The sequence below is a fragment of the Sinocyclocheilus grahami genome, unplaced genomic scaffold (genome assembly GCF_001515645.1).
Source record: "Sinocyclocheilus grahami isolate Dianchi unplaced genomic scaffold, SAMN03320097.WGS_v1.1 scaffold100.1, whole genome shotgun sequence".
Taxonomy (NCBI): domain Eukaryota; kingdom Metazoa; phylum Chordata; class Actinopteri; order Cypriniformes; family Cyprinidae; genus Sinocyclocheilus; species Sinocyclocheilus grahami.
Window position 1 is genome coordinate 1,538,155 of NW_015505279.1, and position 21,462 is coordinate 1,559,616.

A 21,462-nucleotide genomic window follows, 5' to 3' on the forward strand; every position below is an offset into this window, starting at 1 on the left:
GTGGGGGGGGGGGGGGGGGGGGGGGGGGTTATGAGGAAGGCAGGTGGAGATACTGTAGTTATGAGCACATGATGAGTGACACAGTAAGTATTTAATAAATCTCTCTTCACATTAATCACCCTGCTGACCTCTGCCTATGACATGACTCTCCCCACGCTCCTCTCTCTCTGTTCTGTGTGTGTACCTTCTCTTCCTGAGCAGACGGGTCTTTGATGATCTCCATTGGTGGAGGGAGGGGAGTGTGGGACTCGTCCTCAGGCTCTTCCTCTCCTCCGCTGTGCATCCCTGACGAAGATTTGGAGAGTGTTCCTTTTTCTTTACGCACTCTCTGGAAACACAAGAACAAGTCAATCAGCAAATTCACAATGCATGTTACAACTGTGTTCTAGCAGTTATCATAAACACCCCTGTGACTACAGAACAGACCATCCTCTTGTGAAAAAGAAGTGCACTTTATTATATTGAATGTATACTTCAAATCTTAAAAAGTCAAGTCAAGTCACCTTTATTTATATAGCGCTTTTAACAATACAGATTGTGTCAAAGCAACTGAACAGCATTAATTAGGAAAATAATGTGTCAATAATGCAAAGTGACAATAGTAAACACTCATTTTTCAGTTAAAGGCAGTTCATCATTGAATTCAGTGATGTCATTATCCAGCTCAGTTCAGTTTAAATAGTATCTTTGCAATCATTTGCAATCAAGTCAACGATAACGCTGGAAAGGAAGTGCCCCCAACTAAGCAAGCCAGAGGCGACAGCGGCAAGGAACCAAAACTCCATCGGTGACAGAATGGAGAAAAAACCTTGGGAGAAACCAGGCTCAGTCGGGGGGCCAGTTCTCCTCTGACCAGACGAAACCAGCAGTTCAATTCCAGGCTGCAGCAAAGTCACATTGTGCAGAGGACTCATCTGGTTCCTGTGGTCTTGTCCCGGTTATATATATAAAAAGTATATTTAAAAAACTTTGTACTTGCTGATGATTTATTATTAATGAAATAAGGCCACTTTATAAGTGTGCTTAAAGAGAGTATGCATCCATGACTGTGTTTTGAACACATTTAAGTACACTTCTAAATAGCGCACTTTGTAATAGTGCCAAATCAAATGTTTACTTTAAAGTATATTTTAAATGGGTCCTGGAGGGCCGAGAGTTTAGCTCCAACCCTACAACATATTTTGAATGTACTACATTGCAACTTTATTGTTACAAATGTATAAATACAAATATATTTAAATGCATGATATGCATGTTTCAATAGAAATTACATTTTAGTTTAGTTTACCATAAATGCTTGTCATACAGCAATATGACTGCGCTATTTTAAAGACAACAGAAGCAAATATGAAATATGTACTTAAGTCCTACTTAAGTTGGTTAAAAAGTTTAACTATTTGCATTTAATATAAATTTAAACTTCAGTACAAAGGTATATTACTTTCTTTTAAAACGCATAATTTCCTTAAGTACTTTTTGTTTTTAAATGTATGCTATAATGTACTTTTTCCACAAGGTTCATTCATTTGTAAAAACATCTTTGATTGTCTAACAGCCTACAGAGAGGCTAATGTACTTACTACAAGCCAGAATAATTATCAGAATAATACCTCAAACTGTGCTATTACTTTCGGTGATTCATAATCACCAAAGAACATTACCAAGAACACCATAAAAATCCTCAGAACATGCATTGTGGCACAGTTTTGCGTGGGTAAGCACCTCAAAATCTAGTTTAATAAACAAGCATTGATAATTATGTTGAACACTGGTGTCTTTAATTATATTACTAAATCCATATTACTGAAGACAATAAACCACTCAAGGCAACACATTACAGTGATATTATCACACTTATGTCTAACAAACACCTTTACCTGTGATACAATCACCGTAACCGTAACACACAGCCTCAAGTGGTTCACTGCTTTATTATTTGGCTTCTAGTGCACCAGTTTAAATGCTCAGAATTTATTGTTGAAGAATTTGCTCTGAAAAACAGCAGACATGGTTAATATGGGCCATTGTGGTGGGGTTCACATACCCTGCTTCCGAAATACAGAGGCTCTTTTGTATCAGCACATTATATGGCGCACAGCTTTAAAAAGTCAGGCTAATCATCACCCTCCGATCTGAACGGCTGCTGCTGGGGCCATAGCAGCCCTTTAATACAGCCCATAGAACAAGAGGCCTCCTTTTCTCTGTATTGCCATGATTGCATAAAAAATAGTAATGGAGAATGAAGGAGCGGTTATAAAACACTCTTGACGTAAAAACTGCTGTCCACCGTCACCACATTCTGTTACACAAACGTTAGATATCAACAACAAACCTGGTTTTGGGGAATCCTTTTGGAAATGTGAAAATATTCTATAAATAAACAAATTATGGCGATTTAGCTCAGTCTGTCTTGCCACTGATAAGATTGGACTGGATTTATGTTTGAAACATTATTATTATTAGCTCTTTATCCAATAAAGACTGTGTCAAAGCAGCCTTACAGTGTTAAACAGGAAAAAATATAATAGCTGATAATGCAAGAGGACAATAGAAAACAGTCGGTCTGTGCAGTCAAGTCAACAATATTGCCAGCGTCCCCAACTAAGCAAGCCGAAGGCGGCCGTATGGAACCAAAACTCCATCTGTGACAGAAATGGAGAACAAAAAAAAAAACCTTGGGAGAAACCAGGCTCAGTCGGGGAGCCAGTTCTCCTCTGTAACAGCTGTCCCCATGTTATTGATTAACTGTGTAGTTAAAACCATTATAAAATATTTCTAATGTGTTCTAATAAAGACTCATGAAATCGTGTGACTGAGAAAAAGAGTTGAGATGAACCAGGGGGGCCTACCTTTATGAACATAAAAAAAGATTAATGGTGTCTTTAATACTGAATTGTCATTAAAAACACATATGCAAAACAACAAAATGGCCAAAAAGGTGGAGAAAAAAATTCTGGTCTGACTGTGTGAGAACAAAAACAGAGTAAAAATATTGTATTGCAGAGAGAGTGATCACCATTGTGGTTTTGTGGACATATAGCATAGTATAGGGTGACCATACGTCCTCTTTTTGGACCTAAAAAAAATGCGTCCGGCTGGGATTTCTTATTCGCCCAAAATGTCTGGGATTCATCTGTTTTCTTTATCCCGCTCACGCTGAATTTCTGACCATTGTCGTCTGCTCCCGCAATATGTGTTTTTCTCCCGCGATTTTCGTGTCCACTCCTTTAAACATTCTAATATTGTGTATAATTTTGTCGCATCAGGGAGCCGCTCTCAGTATGCAGAGTATTTAAATCTCTTTGAATGAGCGTTCGTGCTGTTCACTTTCACTTTCGTGATCACACGCACTCTGTGTAAAGGGAGCACATCTTACAAGATCAGATATTTGTCAATGAGCTCAGGATCTGTTGAGCAGCAAACACTCCAGCATGGTCTTGTCAGTCATCTCTCCTTATTCTCGACCTGTGATCAGTCAGATCTGACTCAGGCAGATCTTATTGGATGCAGGGTTGCCAAGTCCGCATTATTTCCACAGAATTGGGCTAATTTTAAACTGTTGCCATGGGTTGAATTTCCCAAGTGGGTTAAAGGTTTGAAATATTGCATAAATTACATTAGACTGAAATGCCTGTATTGAAATATTTTGCATTCAAGTTCAACCTGTGATAAAACTTTCATGGACTTTTTCATTAACTGTTCCCTCCTGGTGGAATGAAGCTGAGTTTAATCATTTTCAAGAAACGGCTGAAAACACATTTCTTTCATCTTCATTTGACCCTCTTAACTCTAGCACTCTTTATTCTAATGCTAATTCTAATTTTATCTGCTTGTTTTTTTAAATTAAATAAACTTGACCCTCTAACATTTGCACTCTCTATTATATTTCTATTTTAACTACTTGTTTTATTTAAAAAGAAAAGAGCCTTTAACACTAGCATTCTCTATTCTTTCTACTTGTTTTCTTTTTATTTATTATAAATAATGACCTTCTAACACAAGCATTATCTATTCTTTTTCTGTTCTATTGACTTGTTTTATTTTATTTAAAAATGAGTTTCTAACACTAGCATTCCCTATTCTTTTTCTATTCTATCTACTTGTTTTCTTTTTATTTATTCTAAAAACAAAACAAGCAAACAAACAAAAAAAACCTTGCTACGTATACAGTGTTAGGCGAAACCCTGCCTCCTTCCCCCGTGAATTTCCCAAGTGGGTTAAAGGTTTGAAATATTGCATAAATTACATTAGACTGAAATGCCTGTATTGAAATATTTTGCATTCAAGTTCAACCTGTGATAAAACTTTCATGGACTTTTTCATTAACTGTTCCCTCCTGGTGGAATGAAGCTGAGTTTAATCATTTTCAAGAAACGGCTGAAAACACATTTCTTTCATCTTCATTTGACCCTCTTAACTCTAGCACTCTTTATTCTAATGCTAATTCTAATTTTATCTGCTTGTTTTTTTAAATTAAATAAACTTGACCCTCTAACATTTGCACTCTCTATTATATTTCTATTTTAACTACTTGTTTTATTTAAAAAGAAAAGAGCCTTTAACACTAGCATTCTCTATTCTTTCTACTTGTTTTCTTTTTATTTATTATAAATAATGACCTTCTAACACAAGCATTATCTATTCTTTTTCTGTTCTATTGACTTGTTTTATTTTATTTAAAAATGAGTTTCTAACACTAGCATTCCCTATTCTTTTTCTATTCTATCTACTTGTTTTCTTTTTATTTATTCTAAAAACAAAACAAGCAAACAAACAAAAAAAACCTTGCTACGTATACAGTGTTAGGCGAAACCCTGCCTCCTTCCCCCGCCCCCCACTGTCCTCTTTTTGGAAAACTAAAATATGGTCACCCTAGCATAGTAATAATGTAAGTTTTTCCTCAATGTAGTATGGAAACTATTAACATTTCAGTAAGTGGAAAAAAGTACAATACCTCCTCCAGAGTGTCATCCTGTAGCTCAGGCGGTCCCAGATCAATGCTCTTACGTCCATCACGTTTCTGCTTCTGTTTGCTAGGGATTTTCTTGATGTTGCTTCCGTGACTAAGGCGCCGAACTGGGCTGGTCAACCATTTCTTCAGTGTATTCCCAGAGCGCTTGGGTCCAGGGGAGCTGCTCTGCAGGGAGTTCAGGGATGCCTGCGGCTGTAATGTGGCCACGGACTCAGTCTTCCCTTCTGGGCCACTAATCGCATAGTTTTCTGTAGGACAAAGAACATAGAGAAGGGTGAATGAAAGTAAAGTTCATGATGAAGGTGATGATCAGTCTTAAAATTATTTTTAAGGAATATTCCAGGTAAAATTCTAATTAAGTTGCAATTTCTGTATCATTGACATTACCCAATGGAATTGAGAAAATACTAGTAGGGGAAAATAGGATTCTGAAATACTCCACCCATCCATCCAATGGCCAGAAAAACAGGCAGTCCCACCCCAAACTCACACGTCTGGTTGACACAATGGTTGGGATAGTCAAACAAACAGAACAATGTTTTGAAAGCAACAAATAGCCACAGTGTTTATGCTTTTCTGGGAGCTTACAGACTATGGACAGCATCTGTGGCATATTGTTGATTACCATATTTCATAGACTCACCCCTCAGATTGTTACAAAGAAAACAAACAGAAAATACACTTACAATAATGAACTTACAATGGAAGTCTAATAAAGCACTTATATAAATTCTTTAGTAAACACATTTATTACTTGAGTTATAAAGTTTGAATGACTTGAATTAACCCTAAACTTGTGCCAGTCTAGTGCCAGTGCTAGTCCCAGTCAAAATCACTCGACCCCGTTGTTTTCAATCATCTCTCTTCTTTCCTGTCACAAAAATTTTTCTCAAATTTGCTTTAGTCAGGCATCAAAAGGGGACATTCAATAGAGATCAGTCCGGAAGCTCTGCAGTTGGCAAGACCGACTATCAGATGATCAATCCTCAATCTCCTAGCTTTTGACCCCAGACTACCAAATCCTCCTGTGTATCATCTCGAGCCTTGGTCCCATCTGCACTCCACTGGTTTGAGTCCTAATTTACAGGTAAATCATTCAGGGTTATTTTGGAGAGGAGGGGTGTTTAAATCACATTAACTTCCCACAGGGGTGCCTCAGGGTTCGGTGTTTGGCCCCCTTTTCTTCTCACATTAAAACTGGGACATATCATCCAGGTTCTATTATTTTTTGTGGTATTCAACAGCATGCTCAGACAGCATAACTGGACAGGTTAATTGTTTAAATGGAAATTAAAGTGAGAAATCAAAGTAATCCAACAAATAACATTTTCAGCAATATCACCAATAGATGGACCTAAGGGCTAAACCTAGACTGAATCTTTCAATCTGATCTTGATTTTGTTGTAAAATTTGTGAGACCTCTGACACAATTAACAGAAGTGCAGTACAGGAAGAATCAGCAGAGCCGAATGTTTCAAATCTAACACCAGTCCAACATTACTGCTAACTGGAAACCAAATACCACAATTCACTGGAAATAATGACAGACATTTTTAGATCAGAAAGAAAAACATAGAGCATCACAATACTGCTATTCTCTTAAGATGTAACACTATAAACACATTAATTCAAAGTTAATGATTGCCTTCCACAAATGCAAACCACGCACCTAACATAAAGTCAATATTCTTGTGATGTAGAAGAAGCTCAAGCAGACATTACCCATACTATTAAAGCACACTGTAACTGCATTTTCATGAACAATGATTTGTAGAGTATTGCAACATAAAAAGCCTTTTCTGCTATGTTCTGAGTCTGTGTTCAAAGATTGGTGATCACTGAATTACAATTCGTTATAAATTATTATAATCTATAATTAATAATTATAATCATTCTAGAGATGCATAATATATTGGTAATATCATCAGGTTTTTAAATGATCAGTATCCATGTGATTAGGTAACAAACAGGAGACAAAACAATACAGATATATAATATTGCTCATCATATATATAAAATTATTATGGTTATCAGCCAAATTTTCGATGTCAGTGCATTCCTAATTCTAATCATGCACTATTTAACATGTTAAAATTGCAAACGAATTGGCATTATATCTCACTGAAGCATCACTGAAAACATTCCATGTATTTTCTCTCTCTTGCGCTTACATGCCTGATTCATGATAAGATCATCAAGTCTCATAACCAACAGAAGAACTTGTTCTCCAAAAGACCATGTGTGGATGACATCTGTGCATTTAGTACGGACTTCAATGGCTGACTCATTAGAGGAAGTGACCTTGTGAGAATTGATCATAAAGCTTGCGACGGAAGCATCAGTGAATCTCTAGGTAACAAACAGGAGACAAAACAATACAGATATATAATATTGCTCATCATATATATAAAATTACTATGGTTATCAGCCAAATTTTCGATGTCAGTGCATTCCTAATTCTAATCATGCACTATTTAACATGTTAAAATTTCAAACGAATTGGCATTATATCTCACTGAAGCATCACTGAAAACATTCCATGTATTTTCTCTCTCTTGCGCTTACATGCCTGATTCATGATAAGATCATCAAGTCTCATAACCAACAGAAGAACTTGTTCTCCAAAAGACCATGTGTGGATGACATCTGTGCATTTAGTATGGACTTCAATGGCTGACTCATTAGAGGAAGTGACCTTGTGAGAATTGATCATAAAGCTTGCGACGGAAGCATCAGTGAATCTGATGGCTTTACGGTTGAGATCATATTGCCACCTGTTGGTTTGGCATGCTCTTGACAGTGCTTCATAGCATGCGTTTGCGTTTTCATGTGCATGTGAGATTTTTTTAAAAACAGAAGAAGGAAAAAAATACCCGTGTACGTGTGGACATGGCTTTTACTACCATTCGACTAACACAAAGTGTCCAGATACCACATGAAAACCTGTGTTTGCACTATTTTCTTTATAATAAATGTTTTAACCTGTTTTGATATTTTGCATCTAAGTGCGTCTCCAATGTCCAAATACTTTGCGTTAAAATCAAAAATAAGACACAGTGGCCTCATTTCACATGAGTCAGAGTTCCCGGCGCTGTTGTGAAAGTTACTGATACTCCCACCTCATACTCCTCATACTCCTCATACTTCCCATAGAAAGACTGACAGTAATGATGTCATGGCAATTCATGTGAGATGAAAAATAAGAACGTGAAGCAACAACTAATAAACAAGCTATCATTTATATGCTCTGGACAATAGAATGTAGCATGATTTACACTCAACAGCTGCTATAAAACTAGTAGTTCTGCTCCTGGATACTGACTGTGGTTCCAGCTTTGCTTTCCAGCACTCCAGCCATACAAAATGCACTGTATATATTAACATAATTATATGATATGTCACACCTGTTGACCAGCAACTGTGTGTTTGTCTGTGTAGCACTAACAGAGACCAACTATTAACCTTATCTGTATAGGGACTGTATTTTCTAGCAAACAGAACAAGAGCTTTTTGAAGGTGAAGATTTTTTTTTTTTTACAGTTTAAATAATGTATCCTAGCTAAACTTTGTATGCAGAGACAACTATAACAAATGACACACTTCATTTCAGCTTTTTCAGATTTAAGGCCCTCATATCTGAGAAATATGTACAATCCATTCATAAAGTCCATCTTCAGCCAAACAATGTGGCGTCTTCCACACGACTTCCTGACACACAGAGGTGCGACTGAGAGAACGGTTTAGTCTTCACTGAAGCATGCAGGCAGATGTGTCCTCCTTAATCATCTGTTGAGTCTTTGCACTGACATTCCTCACTGTCAATAGAAACCAAGGCATGTTTTAAAGCGTGTGGCGTTTTTCCAGATACTTCACACTAGATTCGTCTGAACCGAGCCGGTTCTGAAACACACAGGAAGTCCAGACGGACAGCATTCCATTCATAGGTGAGGAGTTTCACATGCGTTTTACCTGACAACACCTCTCTGCAACACAATGCAGTTCTGCTGACTGTACATTACACGCATTACTGACTGTAAATGTTCTAAGCGCTCAGGAGGAAGAAAAACAGGGGAATAATTGCCATGTTCCCACATTATCTCTCTCTAAGAGCCATTTTCAAAGAGCCACTAAAGCTCTTTTGATGAAAAGAGGATTTGAACTAATTTACTCTTTAAAAACTGCAGGAGTCACGTTCAAGAGCTGGACAGACAGACAACACTACATATTAACAGATCATTTTGCATAATTATGTAACACAAGTGACGAGCTTTTTACCGGAGTCAGTTTAGCAACATTGAAGTAAACAACAATACAAAGAGTATCATAAATTATAGCTACACTCTAAAAAATGCTGGGTTGTTTCAACCCAACTTTGGGTCAAATTTGAACTAACCCAACTATTGGGTTAAAAATGTAATGTAAAAATTTAACCCAACAGTTGGGTTAGTCCATATTTGACCCAAAGTTGGGTTGAAACAACCCAGCATTTTTTAGAGTGTAGGGTAAAAAAAAAGTCAGTAACCCAAATCTTATGACAGTATCCATAATTGTACATCAAAGTAACTATACATGAAGTCTGACATTAAAAAATTTCAAATGTACATGTAAACTGCAGTGTAAAACTAGTATATATATATATAAGTGAGCTATGTTAGAAGTCGCTATAAAAATACAATATATGCACACCAGGTTATTATTTTTAACTAAAACTTTTTTTTTTTAATGTTGAAATCTGAAACAAAATATACATTAACTGAAATAATTAAATGGTCACACTTTATTTTAAGGTACAATTCTCACTATTAACTATGACTTTTGCTTCAGTTCACCAGCTCCTAATTTGCTGCTTATTAATATTTAGTAAGGTAGTTCTAGAATCTAGAATATGGTCATGCAGAATGTGGCATTAATATGTGCTTTATAAGTACTAATAAACAACCAATATGCTAGTAATATGCGTGCTAGTAAACAGTTAGAGTTGGTCCCTTAAACTAAAGTGTTACCCTCAACTCGTTTTCATTTAGTTTACCTTGAAGTAGTAAAACTAATAAACAAAATATAGACATTAAATAATATAATAGAAATGACAAAACACAATTTACTAAAACTTTACAATTAAAGTTAATACAGAAAATATATTTAAAAAAATCGAATTAACTATAACAGTAGTACGTTAGTGATAAAATCACAGTGATGCACACTTTGGATACTGCAAGTGACACAGTGCCCGACAAACTAATCTTCACCTCATGTGAAACTCCACGAGGTGTAGACTACTACAGGTTTCTTGTTTGGAACACGTTCTGCTTGATTTTTGCATTTCTTCACATTCCTTTGTCTTTTGTAACACCGTAAAGCATGCAAAGCATCCGGCCCGTGCACACTGGGCACATTTCTACATGTTGCACAGTATATACTCTAATAACATCCAGTCAACTAGTTGTCTACATTTTGAGTCTGTCAACTACTAGAACATTACATGGCTTTGGCTGACAATGCAAGCAGCATGAATCTGGCAATACAGTTAAGGTGCGGGAAACAGGACGAGAAGGACACTGTCTCCAGCTGGCCATCAGCCCACTGAAGCTGCACGCATATGGAGGGCCATTTACATAAAACAAACATTGGCTCAGTCTAGTCAACTGTTTGAGTTGATAACTATTTGCATGTCCCAGGACAAAATGGCCCTCTTTTGGCCGTGACAAGATATTTAGTAAAGCAGATTAAAAGTGCAGAATAAGCTGTCACCCATTGATGAGAATCTCAGATTACTACAGACAGAGGACTGAACCCGTAATAAGTGCACTGCATTGATGCATCCACGCCATGCCGTAATTACCAGATGGCAACCCGGATGTTTCACTCGAAGTCGTTCATGATCTCAGACCCAGAAATATGCATTACTATGACAATGCCAAAATGAATGTGCAATTTGAGTAATCAAGAGACAAAACCACAACACAGCAGGTAACAGTGTATGGACTTTATTACGCCTTATGAGACAGTGGCTGAAAGGTAGGAAGTTGGAATACGTGCAATCGTCTCCGTCAGTCTCAAAACTCAAAGATGTGTGCAGACCAGCAGTATATTGTCTCTTTTTCCGCTTGACTTGCACTTTGCAACAAACCAACCTTGTTTCTGCAAAGACATTCAGCATATTTTCTATGAAACAACGTCTAACGTGTTTACATTATACGTGGCATAATAAAGTGACGTTACGCTAAATCTGATCCGAGCGATCACATTAAAACGGATTTCCAGAAACGGATTTATAAAATGGGAATTCATGTGATTTTTAGCTGTCCACACTTGCTAAATATGATCGGATTCCAATCATTTGGACTGACAGTCTGAACAAGTCCCTAGTTGCAGCTGTCAGGAGTTCTCAGAAAATACTTTATTTATAGTTTATAAACTGTATTATGAGTTCTATGCAGACGTAAATGTCAGAATCTCGTAATGAATGCACCTTTATTAATTGACTATACTTAAAAAAGAGAAAGAGAATAAGCAATTCAATTGCCTCCCTTTGGGTTAAAGCTGAAATACCATAGAAACCAAAACCATAACTCCATAAACCACAGACCAGTGCCCCCCCCCAGTTTATTATGCACTCCACTGGTTTGAGTCCTAATTTACAGGTAAATCATTCAGTGTTATTTTGTAGAGGAGGGGTGTTTAAATCACATTAACTTCCCACAGGGGTGCCTCAGGGTTCGGTGTTTGTAATATAAATATATCATTTGTTAAATAATTGTTGTTTAATCTATTTTAACACAACTGCAAAACTATTATAACATCTCAAATACTAAAATGAATAAAATGTGTTTTAGCATAATTCTTGATGAGTTTGATTGACGGCTGTGTTTAATTAGGTGTTATCCAGACTGTCTCAGGCATGTCGCGCTGTGAATTAGTGTGTGTGTTCACTCATTCAGTTAGCCTATAATTTGCAGTTATATGTTAGAAAATGTTAGAAAAACAGCAGCAATGCATAATTTAAAAAAAGTTTTAACTCGTTTAGTGTGCGGTGTCTAAAGAATTTAAGACCAGCTGTTCTCACACAGATTATTTGGTAACACTTTACTTGAAGGGGTGTGCATAAGACTGACATGACACCTTCATAATCATGACATGACACATGAAACGTGTACACATGTACTAGTATTAAATGTAGTACAATATGAAGGAGATTTTATGCATGTTTATGACAACTGTCATTAAGTGTCATTCGCTAGTTTGATTGACGGCTGTGTTTAATTAAGTGTTATCCAGACTGTCTCAGGCATGTCGCGCTGTGAATTAGTGTGTGTGTTCACTCATTCAGTTAGCCTATAATTTGCAGTTATATGTTAGAAAATGTTAGAAAAACAGCAGCAATGCATAATTTAAAAAAAGTTTTAACTCGTTTAGTGTGCGGTGTCTAAAGAATTTAAGACCAGCTGTTCTCACACAGATTATTTTTATAATATTTGCAACTGACTCTGGCGACTAACTGCACCTGCAGTCTTATGCACACCCCTTCAAGTAAAGTGTAACCGATTATTTTTATAATATTTGCAACTGACTCTGGCGACTAACTGCACCTTTTAATAAAATAATAAAATAATGTATACACCTTAATTGCATCTAATATATTTGAGGAAATCTGATGAGGAAATACAGTGCCTTGAACAGGCTATCTTTGCAGTAAGAGTTTACATAACATATAGAGAGTGTTGTACATTTACTGTACGCTGATGAAATGAAAATTAAATAGAGGTAACATTTGAAATGACTTCTGTTTCAGAACAAATAAAGCAGTATTTAATTTTCGTTCTAACTGCTTCTCAGGTTTTGTATGTGGACAGGTTGTCTATGGATGCCTTCCACTGTGTTCTACGGTTTATTTTTCAATAGGATCAAAGAAAAGAATATGCAAATGACCTGAATATTGAGTCCGACTCCGTTCATTATTTGTAGTGCCTGCTCACTTTTGCTCAGGCCCGACCGAAAATACAATTCTGCCTACGCCAGTGCCACAGACTCCAAACAACTCCAGAATAATGACTGTGGCTGATGTGATGACATTACAACAGAGGTTGCGTTTTTAGCCCTGTCTCTTTCTGCAGGGCAACTTCCTGAGACAATCAGTATGGAGAGAGAGAGAGAGAGCGAGAGAGAGCAAGAGAAAGAGTAGTTTAGTCCACATTAGAGAAGAGAAGAGAGGTACTTCACCCTGTCATCAACACACACACGCGTGTGCAAACAACCCTCATCTACCCATTACACAAGACAGAGTAAACAACTGCAGCTCTACAGTCAATATCATCTCAAACCACCAGCCAGAGAAATGAATGACATGCAAGATAAAACAAATTATGTATCAGATTAAGTAATAAATACCCAAAAGTAATTGTTTCATTTAGACAGCAGCAAAAGTAACACGTTCATTTTATCCCTTGGGAAAAAGAAATACACTTCAATATACTTTCTAAAAGTTTCTCATTATGAAAATTATATACTTAAACACAAACTGAATTTAATGTTTAATGTAATGAATTTAACTCAATTGCATGTTATTTGTAATGAAATAAAAATGTTATATAGTTTAAATAAAACCATATCAAATACAGTTAGTCGAATGTAAGAGTGTTTTTAAGTAGGACTTAAGTACATTTTATATGTAATTCCATAACTCTCTTGTCTTTGAAATATATTTGGAGTGTACTTTAAAGTGTTAAATGTACTGTCAAGCATTTATGGTAAACTAAAATATACTTTAATGTAATTTCAATTGAAACTTGCATGCCATGTATTTAAATTGTATCTACTTTATACATTTTCAATGATGAAGTTGCAATTACATTTAGAAGTATTAAATGTAATATCAAATATCACATTACGGTTAAAATGAATTTCAAATGCTTTGCAAATGCTTTAGTATGTTAGTCAAAATAAGTGTACTTCTTTAAAGAATGACAAACGATTATTAATACAATAAATAATTTGACATTATTACAAAGTGCACTTTTTACTTAAGTTAAAACTGTCATGACAGTGTACTTTAAGTACACTTAAGTGGCCTTTTATTTTATTAATATTATCTGCAAATAAAGTTTTTTTTTTTAAAGAGCTGAAGTGTACACTACAAGTGCACATTCATTACAGTTGAGGACACTTCTTCAGAAGGGATTCATAAACTACTGGAACACTTCAACAGGTTGCATGGGTAAACCAGCTCAATGCAAACCTATATATATATATATGTACATTATTCTGCAGTTCTAGAAGAGCATCTGTGAAACCCACCTCCCACATGACAGCAGCAGCAGCATTTAGCAAGAATCCAGCCACAGCAGGAGCGCACACCCTTATCACTCCTCATGACCGTTCAGAGATGCATGTCTCAACACAGAGAGAGATGTTCCTGGAGGACTGCACCCGCGCCAATGAGTAATTACTCTCATTCAGCCTGACTTTACAGAGAGAGAGAGCGAGAGAGAGAGAGAGAGAGAGAGAGAGAGAGAGAGAGAGAGAGAGGCGGAGCAACAGAATCTCTCTCATGTTTCACTTTCAGACAAAGGCCGCAGTCAGTTTGCTGGATGTGATAACGTGAAGCCATGACAATGTGTCCAGCTATAGTATGCTTACGGGGCACCACAGGGGTCGACACTCTCTCCGACTCTGTTTTCTCTTTCTTCTTTGAAAGCACTTTAAATGAGAAACCCTTGAAAAGGGAAACACACATTCCCATACAGATAACTTGAGCTGAACTTCTGAACTGGACGAGAAAAAGAAAAGATTCACTGATGCCTATAGATCATGTCAGAATGAGTGAGGATTACATGAGCTTGATACAGAATGACTAGCTGTTGTTGTTTGTGTGGCAGCAGGTTAAACTGTGTTATCAGGAGACTTGCCACCGGCTGTGTGACGCAATACTGCATCACTGGAATGACTTGAATCAGCAGCACAATACAACCCCCCCCCCCCCCCCCAAACACTAAAACAATACGTACATGTCTGTTTCAGAGATTAAATAAACTTATAAACGCAGTAGCACCAACAAGTATACAGACATGTAAACCACATGTGAATCATGTTGATAGTTAGTGTGACTAACACTGCTAGAACAACTGTGTAGACTTGAGGAGAACTGGCTTCATGCATCCACTAAACATCACCAAAACACCAGTTAAAGGTCTGTGTGTGAGATTCCAGCTGGATATAACAAATCAATCACCGTCGTAACTGTAACGAGACGAAGTGAAGTGACGTGTGCATAATTGCATAATGTGCACTTGTAGTGTACTTCAAATCTTAAAAGTATATTTAAAAAAAAAACTGTTCTTGAAGATAATACAATGATAATGAATTAAAAGGCCACTTAAGTGTACTTAAAAGAGACACTTTCATGACTATTTCATAACATAATTACACTTTTAAAAAGTTTTACTTCAAAGTACATCTTAAATCATAATATTTTAATAATTTATACAATATTTAAAGTGTTTGTGTATATTTTACATGAACAAAGTGCAATTTATTCATATTTCAAAGACTCTATATAAAATTATATATATAAAGATGTACTTAAATCCTACTTAAGTGGGTCAAAAAACAACAACTCACAAATTAAATAAATAAATAAAAACATGCAAGCTCAGGGTTGGTAACCAGAGTTTTGCCAGTGCAGTATGCAGACATGAATATCATGAATGTCCACTCAAACAGAATGCAGTGACGAAACCCAAACCCTCTGCTTCTGACTGGTGAGATGCATTAGATCTATCTAGGAAACATCTCGAATCAAAGTCAACATCTAGATCAACATCTCAGAGTGCATGTGCTGGTTTGGCATGTGTCTTATTACAGCTGCCCCACACATTTCAGTCTTAGATGGATAGTATCATCAAATAGAGAATTAAACAGAATTTCCAGAATAACCATTTCTGACTGTAATAGGTGTATTATGTTGCAGAGCTGCATGGACGCTGCATTCATTTCCATAATGAGGTGTCTTGCTAGGTGTTCTACATTAGGCCCTTTTTGCATTTTGCAGCGGAATCTTTATGGTAATGACACACAGTATCCCAGCACAACATACAGGACTTATGCAAATCAGACAGACTCTAAAATAGACTCAATATTAAGCGCTGAACTCAAAGCCTTCTGAACAGTTTCCCAGCTAACAGGCCATATTCTCAGAACTTTAGCTAATATTCTAGTAAGCGTCTCTCAAAGTTATGAACAAACATTTTTACCAATAATGTTAACAGAACATTTATATAACTAACTTTACATTTAAAATAACATTCCTATAATGTTTTCAAAATGATAACAAATGAAAGTTCCTTTAATGCTTTCTTTAACGTTAGCATAACAAAAAAATAAAATAAAATAAAATAAATAAATATAACATTTTTAAGTTTTAAAAAGCATCTTGGACATTTTTTTCAAAAGTAAATTTTTCATTCGTTTTTAATGTTTTCATGAGTTTTATTTACTGGGAAGGTTAGCGAAACCTTATATTTTTGTTAGCTGAGTTGCTCTATATGAAAAAATTTTCTTGGCAGACAATTTATGAACTATTCTTCATCTTCATCAATGACATTTCCACTTCAGCAAATGAATCATATGAGTTACAATAAATAAAAGATGATTGTAAAATTTCAACACACATAAGGAAATGGAATGTTCCACATTCCAGAGTAAACTTCCATTACTACCCATTTTAGGGCATTCCAGTGTGAGTAATAGTAATAGTGAGTAATAATGCAACACTTTGCATTATTCTTTTAATGAATGCAACGGAAACAGTCTACAGGAATGCTGGTCTGCAGTCAGTAAGCAAACAAACTATTTCCTTCTTCTATTCCTTTTTTTCTGGAATTACTGTACATTGGTGCAAAAAAAATCCAATCAAGTCCTGCCCTACGATATTCCCTGATCCTGATTTACTCTGACATATGCCACATTATAAAAGTTATATCAATGGCTTTTTTCATTTTGACTATAAACAGATCTTCAGTGCTGTATCCTGTGAGCTGGAGATCATGCTGATGCTAATAGGATCACAGCACTGTTTGGGTAAGTAAGACCCAAGCCTCTAAGTATGTGTGTGTAACATCTCACATATACTTTGAGAGACCACTCCTGAAAACAAACGGCAAGTGTGCCCGGCTTCATGTGCTTACTGAGGGCATCGGGACATCCAGGCATTAGTGCACGGAGACAAACATGCTTAGTGTGAATAATGTCAAGAGCACTTCGGAAGTCAATTGCATTTCTATCTGACACACTAGAGTGATGGTGCCCTCTAGGGGACAAAAGTTGCAAGCTGCACTATGGCAGAAAAACGCACAAAACACTATGAACAGGCTACTGGACTGTCCCCCTTTAAACTACTGTAACAACAGGAAGGTTCACATTGGCACACTACCACACTGTTTCTGCAGTATGAAGTACACTACCAGTCAAAGGTTCGGACACACCTGACTGAATTTATGTTTCTCATAATCTTTTGGTCGAAAATTGCATTTCTATCTGACACACTAGAGTGATGGTGCCCTCTAGGGGACAAAAGTTGCAAGCTGCACTATGGCAGAAAAACGCACAAAACACTATGAACAGGCTACTGGACTGTCCCCCTTTAAACTACTGTAACAACAGGAAGGTTCACATTGGCACACTACCATATGACTCACACTGTTTCTGCAGTATGAAGTACACTACCAGTCAAAGGTTCGGACACACCTGACTGAATTTATGTTTCTCATAATCTTTTGGTCGAAAGCTTGTGCTGGCATACAAACAGAACTGGAACACTGCATCCCACAATGCAATGCACTCAACAAACCAACTGGAAGTAATATCAAAAACAGTGTCAACATCTCCTTCCTGACTCATTATTTGATCAGACAGCCAACAAACTTAAATGCAAAATAACTATTTATATCCCAAATGAAAATATATAACTCATGTACAGTATATTTCAAGTGTTTGGAGTCAGTAAGATATCTTTTTGAAAGAAATGTATGCTTTTATTTAGAAAGGATGCATTAAATTGATCAAACGTGACAGGGATTTAAGTGACAAAACATTTCTTTTTCAAAACATTTCTTTTTCAAATAACTGCTGTTCTTTTGAACTTTGAGGGAGAAAATGTATCAATGTTTTCACAAGAATATGAAGCAGCACAATTGTTTTCAACATTGATAATAATCAGAAATGTTTCTTGAGCAGTAAATCAGCATTTTAGAATGATTTCTGAAGATCATGTGACACTGAAGACTGGAGATTTGATCACAGCAATAAATTACATTTTACAATATATTAACCTAGAAAACGGTTTATATCGATGATAATAATATTTCACATTGTTACCATTTTTACTGTATCTATACTCAAATAAATGCAGCCTTGAGTGAGCAGAAGAGACTTCTTTCAAAAATACTTCAAAAATCTTATCGTCCCCAAACTTTTGAACGGTACCGTTTAATTCTCAAAGAAAAAAAAAATGCTAAAGAATATTTATCTATAAAAACCATATGTTCATTATCTACTAAAAGCAAGAGCACAGCAGAGAATCTTTCAGCCGATTGAGATTGAAGTCCTGCTCTTACCTTTGCCTGCTGGAAAAAAGCAGTCCATCTCCACACTGCTGCGAGAGTGAGAGATGCACAGAGCGCTGCTGGGCACCAGTCCCTCCTGAGGGGGGGTCTTGTCTGTGGTCCGGACCAGACACCATCCCGGCCGGTCGCTGGGCCGCTCCAACAGCTCCACCGTCTGACCGGTCTGGACGCTGAGCTCAGACGCGCTGCTCGCCACAAAGTCCTGCAGGACCACCGTCAGCTCACACCCTCCGGAGAGCTAGAGAGCATAGCAGAGAAACAGACGGACTGATTTTATTTTCTATTTTATTTTATATTTTAAATTTTATTTTATATAATATTTTATATAATATAATATTTTATTTTATATTTCATTTTATTTAAAAATGTATTTTATATTTTATTTTATATATTTTTTATTTTATTTTTATTTTTATTTATTGTATTTATTTTTTTTGCAAAATTTTAGCTTTATATTTTATTAAAATTTTATTTTATTTTATTTACTATTATATATATATTTTTTGCAAACCTTTAGGTTTATATGTATTTAGCTAAACACAAATCAAATACAATGTAAACAATATTATACAACATCATAATATATAAACAATGTCTCAATACTGGCATAGCGTGTTACAACACACTCAAATAAAAAGAGCATTTAGTGCATTTTCCCAAAATGAGAAAAACAGAGAGATAAGAGAGATATGAAGGAGGAAGTCTTCATCTGTTAGAGTAAGGACTCTTCACAGATGGGAAACTGATTCCTGATCAGATGTGGCATTTCAGTAATGACTGAAGAGGAAACCAGTGTGTTTGGGGACATTAAGGCTGCTGCATACACTATAGAACCTGAACTCTGGTCAGACTGTACATCTGTTATCAGTTTTACAGCTCCCCAAGCTCTCAAATATTAACAGCATAAAAAGACTGATCTGAAAACATGGCTCACATGTGCATTATTGTTTTTGGAGAGCCCATGGGTTTCAACAAGCATTATTTAGAAGAGACCAAAAGATAAAAGTGTGTGTATTTAATGAAGATTTCATATTTTTTTAAAGACACCCATAATAAAGAAGAAGAGCAAATGGGAGTCAAAATGAAAGAGGACTCATTTAGAGTTTCATCAGTTTATGGAAATAAAATCGGTTTGATTTTATTACTTCAGTTGTTAAAAGTGTGTGTATTTAATGAAGATTTCATATTTTTTTAAAGACACCCATAAAGAAGAAGAGCAAATGGGAGTCAAAATGAAAGAGGACTCATTTAGAGTTTCATCAGTTTATGGAAATAAAATCGGTTTGATTTTATTACTTCAGTTGTGTTCTATTCAAACACCTCCTGGTTCCCTTTCAAGGGAACTTCAAACTGCGTCCTCTAGGGGTCACTATGGGGAACGCCTCGTCGTGACCCGTGTCTGAAGCATACATTGAAAAATCATCAACAACACGTTGGCGGGCGACAGCCCATGACATCACTACCGGTGCGATTATAGTATAAATAGGCGCCGGGAGAACATGTAATTTTCTTCTTCATCTTCACTGATCGTTTTGTTTGAAGCGTGCATTTCTGTGGTAAGAGCGATCTATATTCCTATCGTTATGGCGAGCACTAGCAAAGCGTTTAGAGGGTGTGTGCATCCGCGTCATCGTTATTTGATACCTGACGACACACACGATCTCGGTGTTGTTTGTTTGGGCAAAGAGCACGCACGCGATGTCCTTGAGGGGGAAATCCGCGTTCATTGTGAGCGTCGTGACCCGTGTCTGAAGCATACATTGAAAAATCATCAACAACACGTTGGCGGGCGACAGCCCATGACATCACTACCGGTGCGATTATAGTATAAATAGGCGCCGGGAGAACATGTAATTTTCTTCTTCATCTTCACTGATCGTTTTGTTTGAAGCGTGCATTTCTGTGGTAAGAGCGATCTATATTCCTATCGTTATGGCGAGCACTAGCAAAGCGTTTAGAGGGTGTGTGCATCCGCGTCATCGTTATTTGATACCTGACGACACACACGATCTCGGTGTTGTTTGTTTGGGCAAAGAGCACGCACGCGATGTCCTTGAGGGGGAAATCCGCGTTCATTGTGAGCGTATTTTAATGAAAAGCTCCGCTCTCGTTTGTCTCTCTTTTTGAGGAAAGAGGCTCAGGACCCAACGCTGCTGAGGCACGGAAGAGGATGGGCTCGTGGGGATCGCAGGTGGATCCGGCTGATGAGTTTAAAAAGGGATTTTCCCTTTCGCGTTCGTCGGCTGTGGATGAGAGTAAGCTGCTGGAGGATGATGTTATTTCTTTAACATCGTTTGATCTGGGGGCTGGTGATCTGCTGGGTTCGGCCCGGTAAGAGCAGGAGATGTCTGAGGATGGTGAAGAAGCTGAGGCTGAGCCTTCCCAATCCTCCTGCTCTGCGTATGGTGAGTTTTGAGCATTATCTTTCTTACGCATTCATCGATTCTAGCATACGAGTTATGCCAACATCGAGGCGATGCGAGTAAACGACTATGAGAGGATGCCCCTGTAAAAAAGGCGACTGGCTAGCTATCTTTCTATGGGTGAGACATCCTCTCTTAAAACTCCCTCCTTGCCATCTCGCTTAGATGGCAGGGCATACGCAGCAGGTCAGGCTGTTGCTTCGTTGCGCACAATGCGGTGCTCCAGGCATATTAGGCTGACCTGCTGGAAGACCTGGATAAAGGCCTGATGAGGTAGCTGAGTTTCGCCGCACCACAGATCTTACTCTCTGTGCTACTAAGCATGGCAGCTATAGTAGGTATTGAGAGACATCTGTGGGTGAACCTGGCAGATATCGGGATGGAAGAGAGGGGCTTTCTTCTTGATGTGCCGGTTTCGCCTTCCGAATATTTTTGGTTACCTCCATTGAGA

The 21,462-nt window shown here is 37.1% G+C and overlaps 1 protein-coding gene across 1 annotated transcript in view; it reads right to left on the minus strand.

Moving 5' to 3' along the window:
- The window catches only part of LOC107588258 (kalirin-like), a 266,216-nt gene that overhangs the window by 25,451 nt on the left and 219,303 nt on the right, over window positions 1-21,462 (minus strand). Inside the window, exons 35-37 of the mRNA XM_016276291.1 lie at window positions 18,580-18,826; window positions 4,955-5,220; window positions 185-328 (exon numbers count right to left, since the gene is read on the minus strand). Of these exons, the coding sequence (XP_016131777.1) occupies window positions 185-328; window positions 4,955-5,220; window positions 18,580-18,826 (657 nt within the window). The remainder of the gene's footprint in view (window positions 1-184; window positions 329-4,954; window positions 5,221-18,579; window positions 18,827-21,462) is intronic.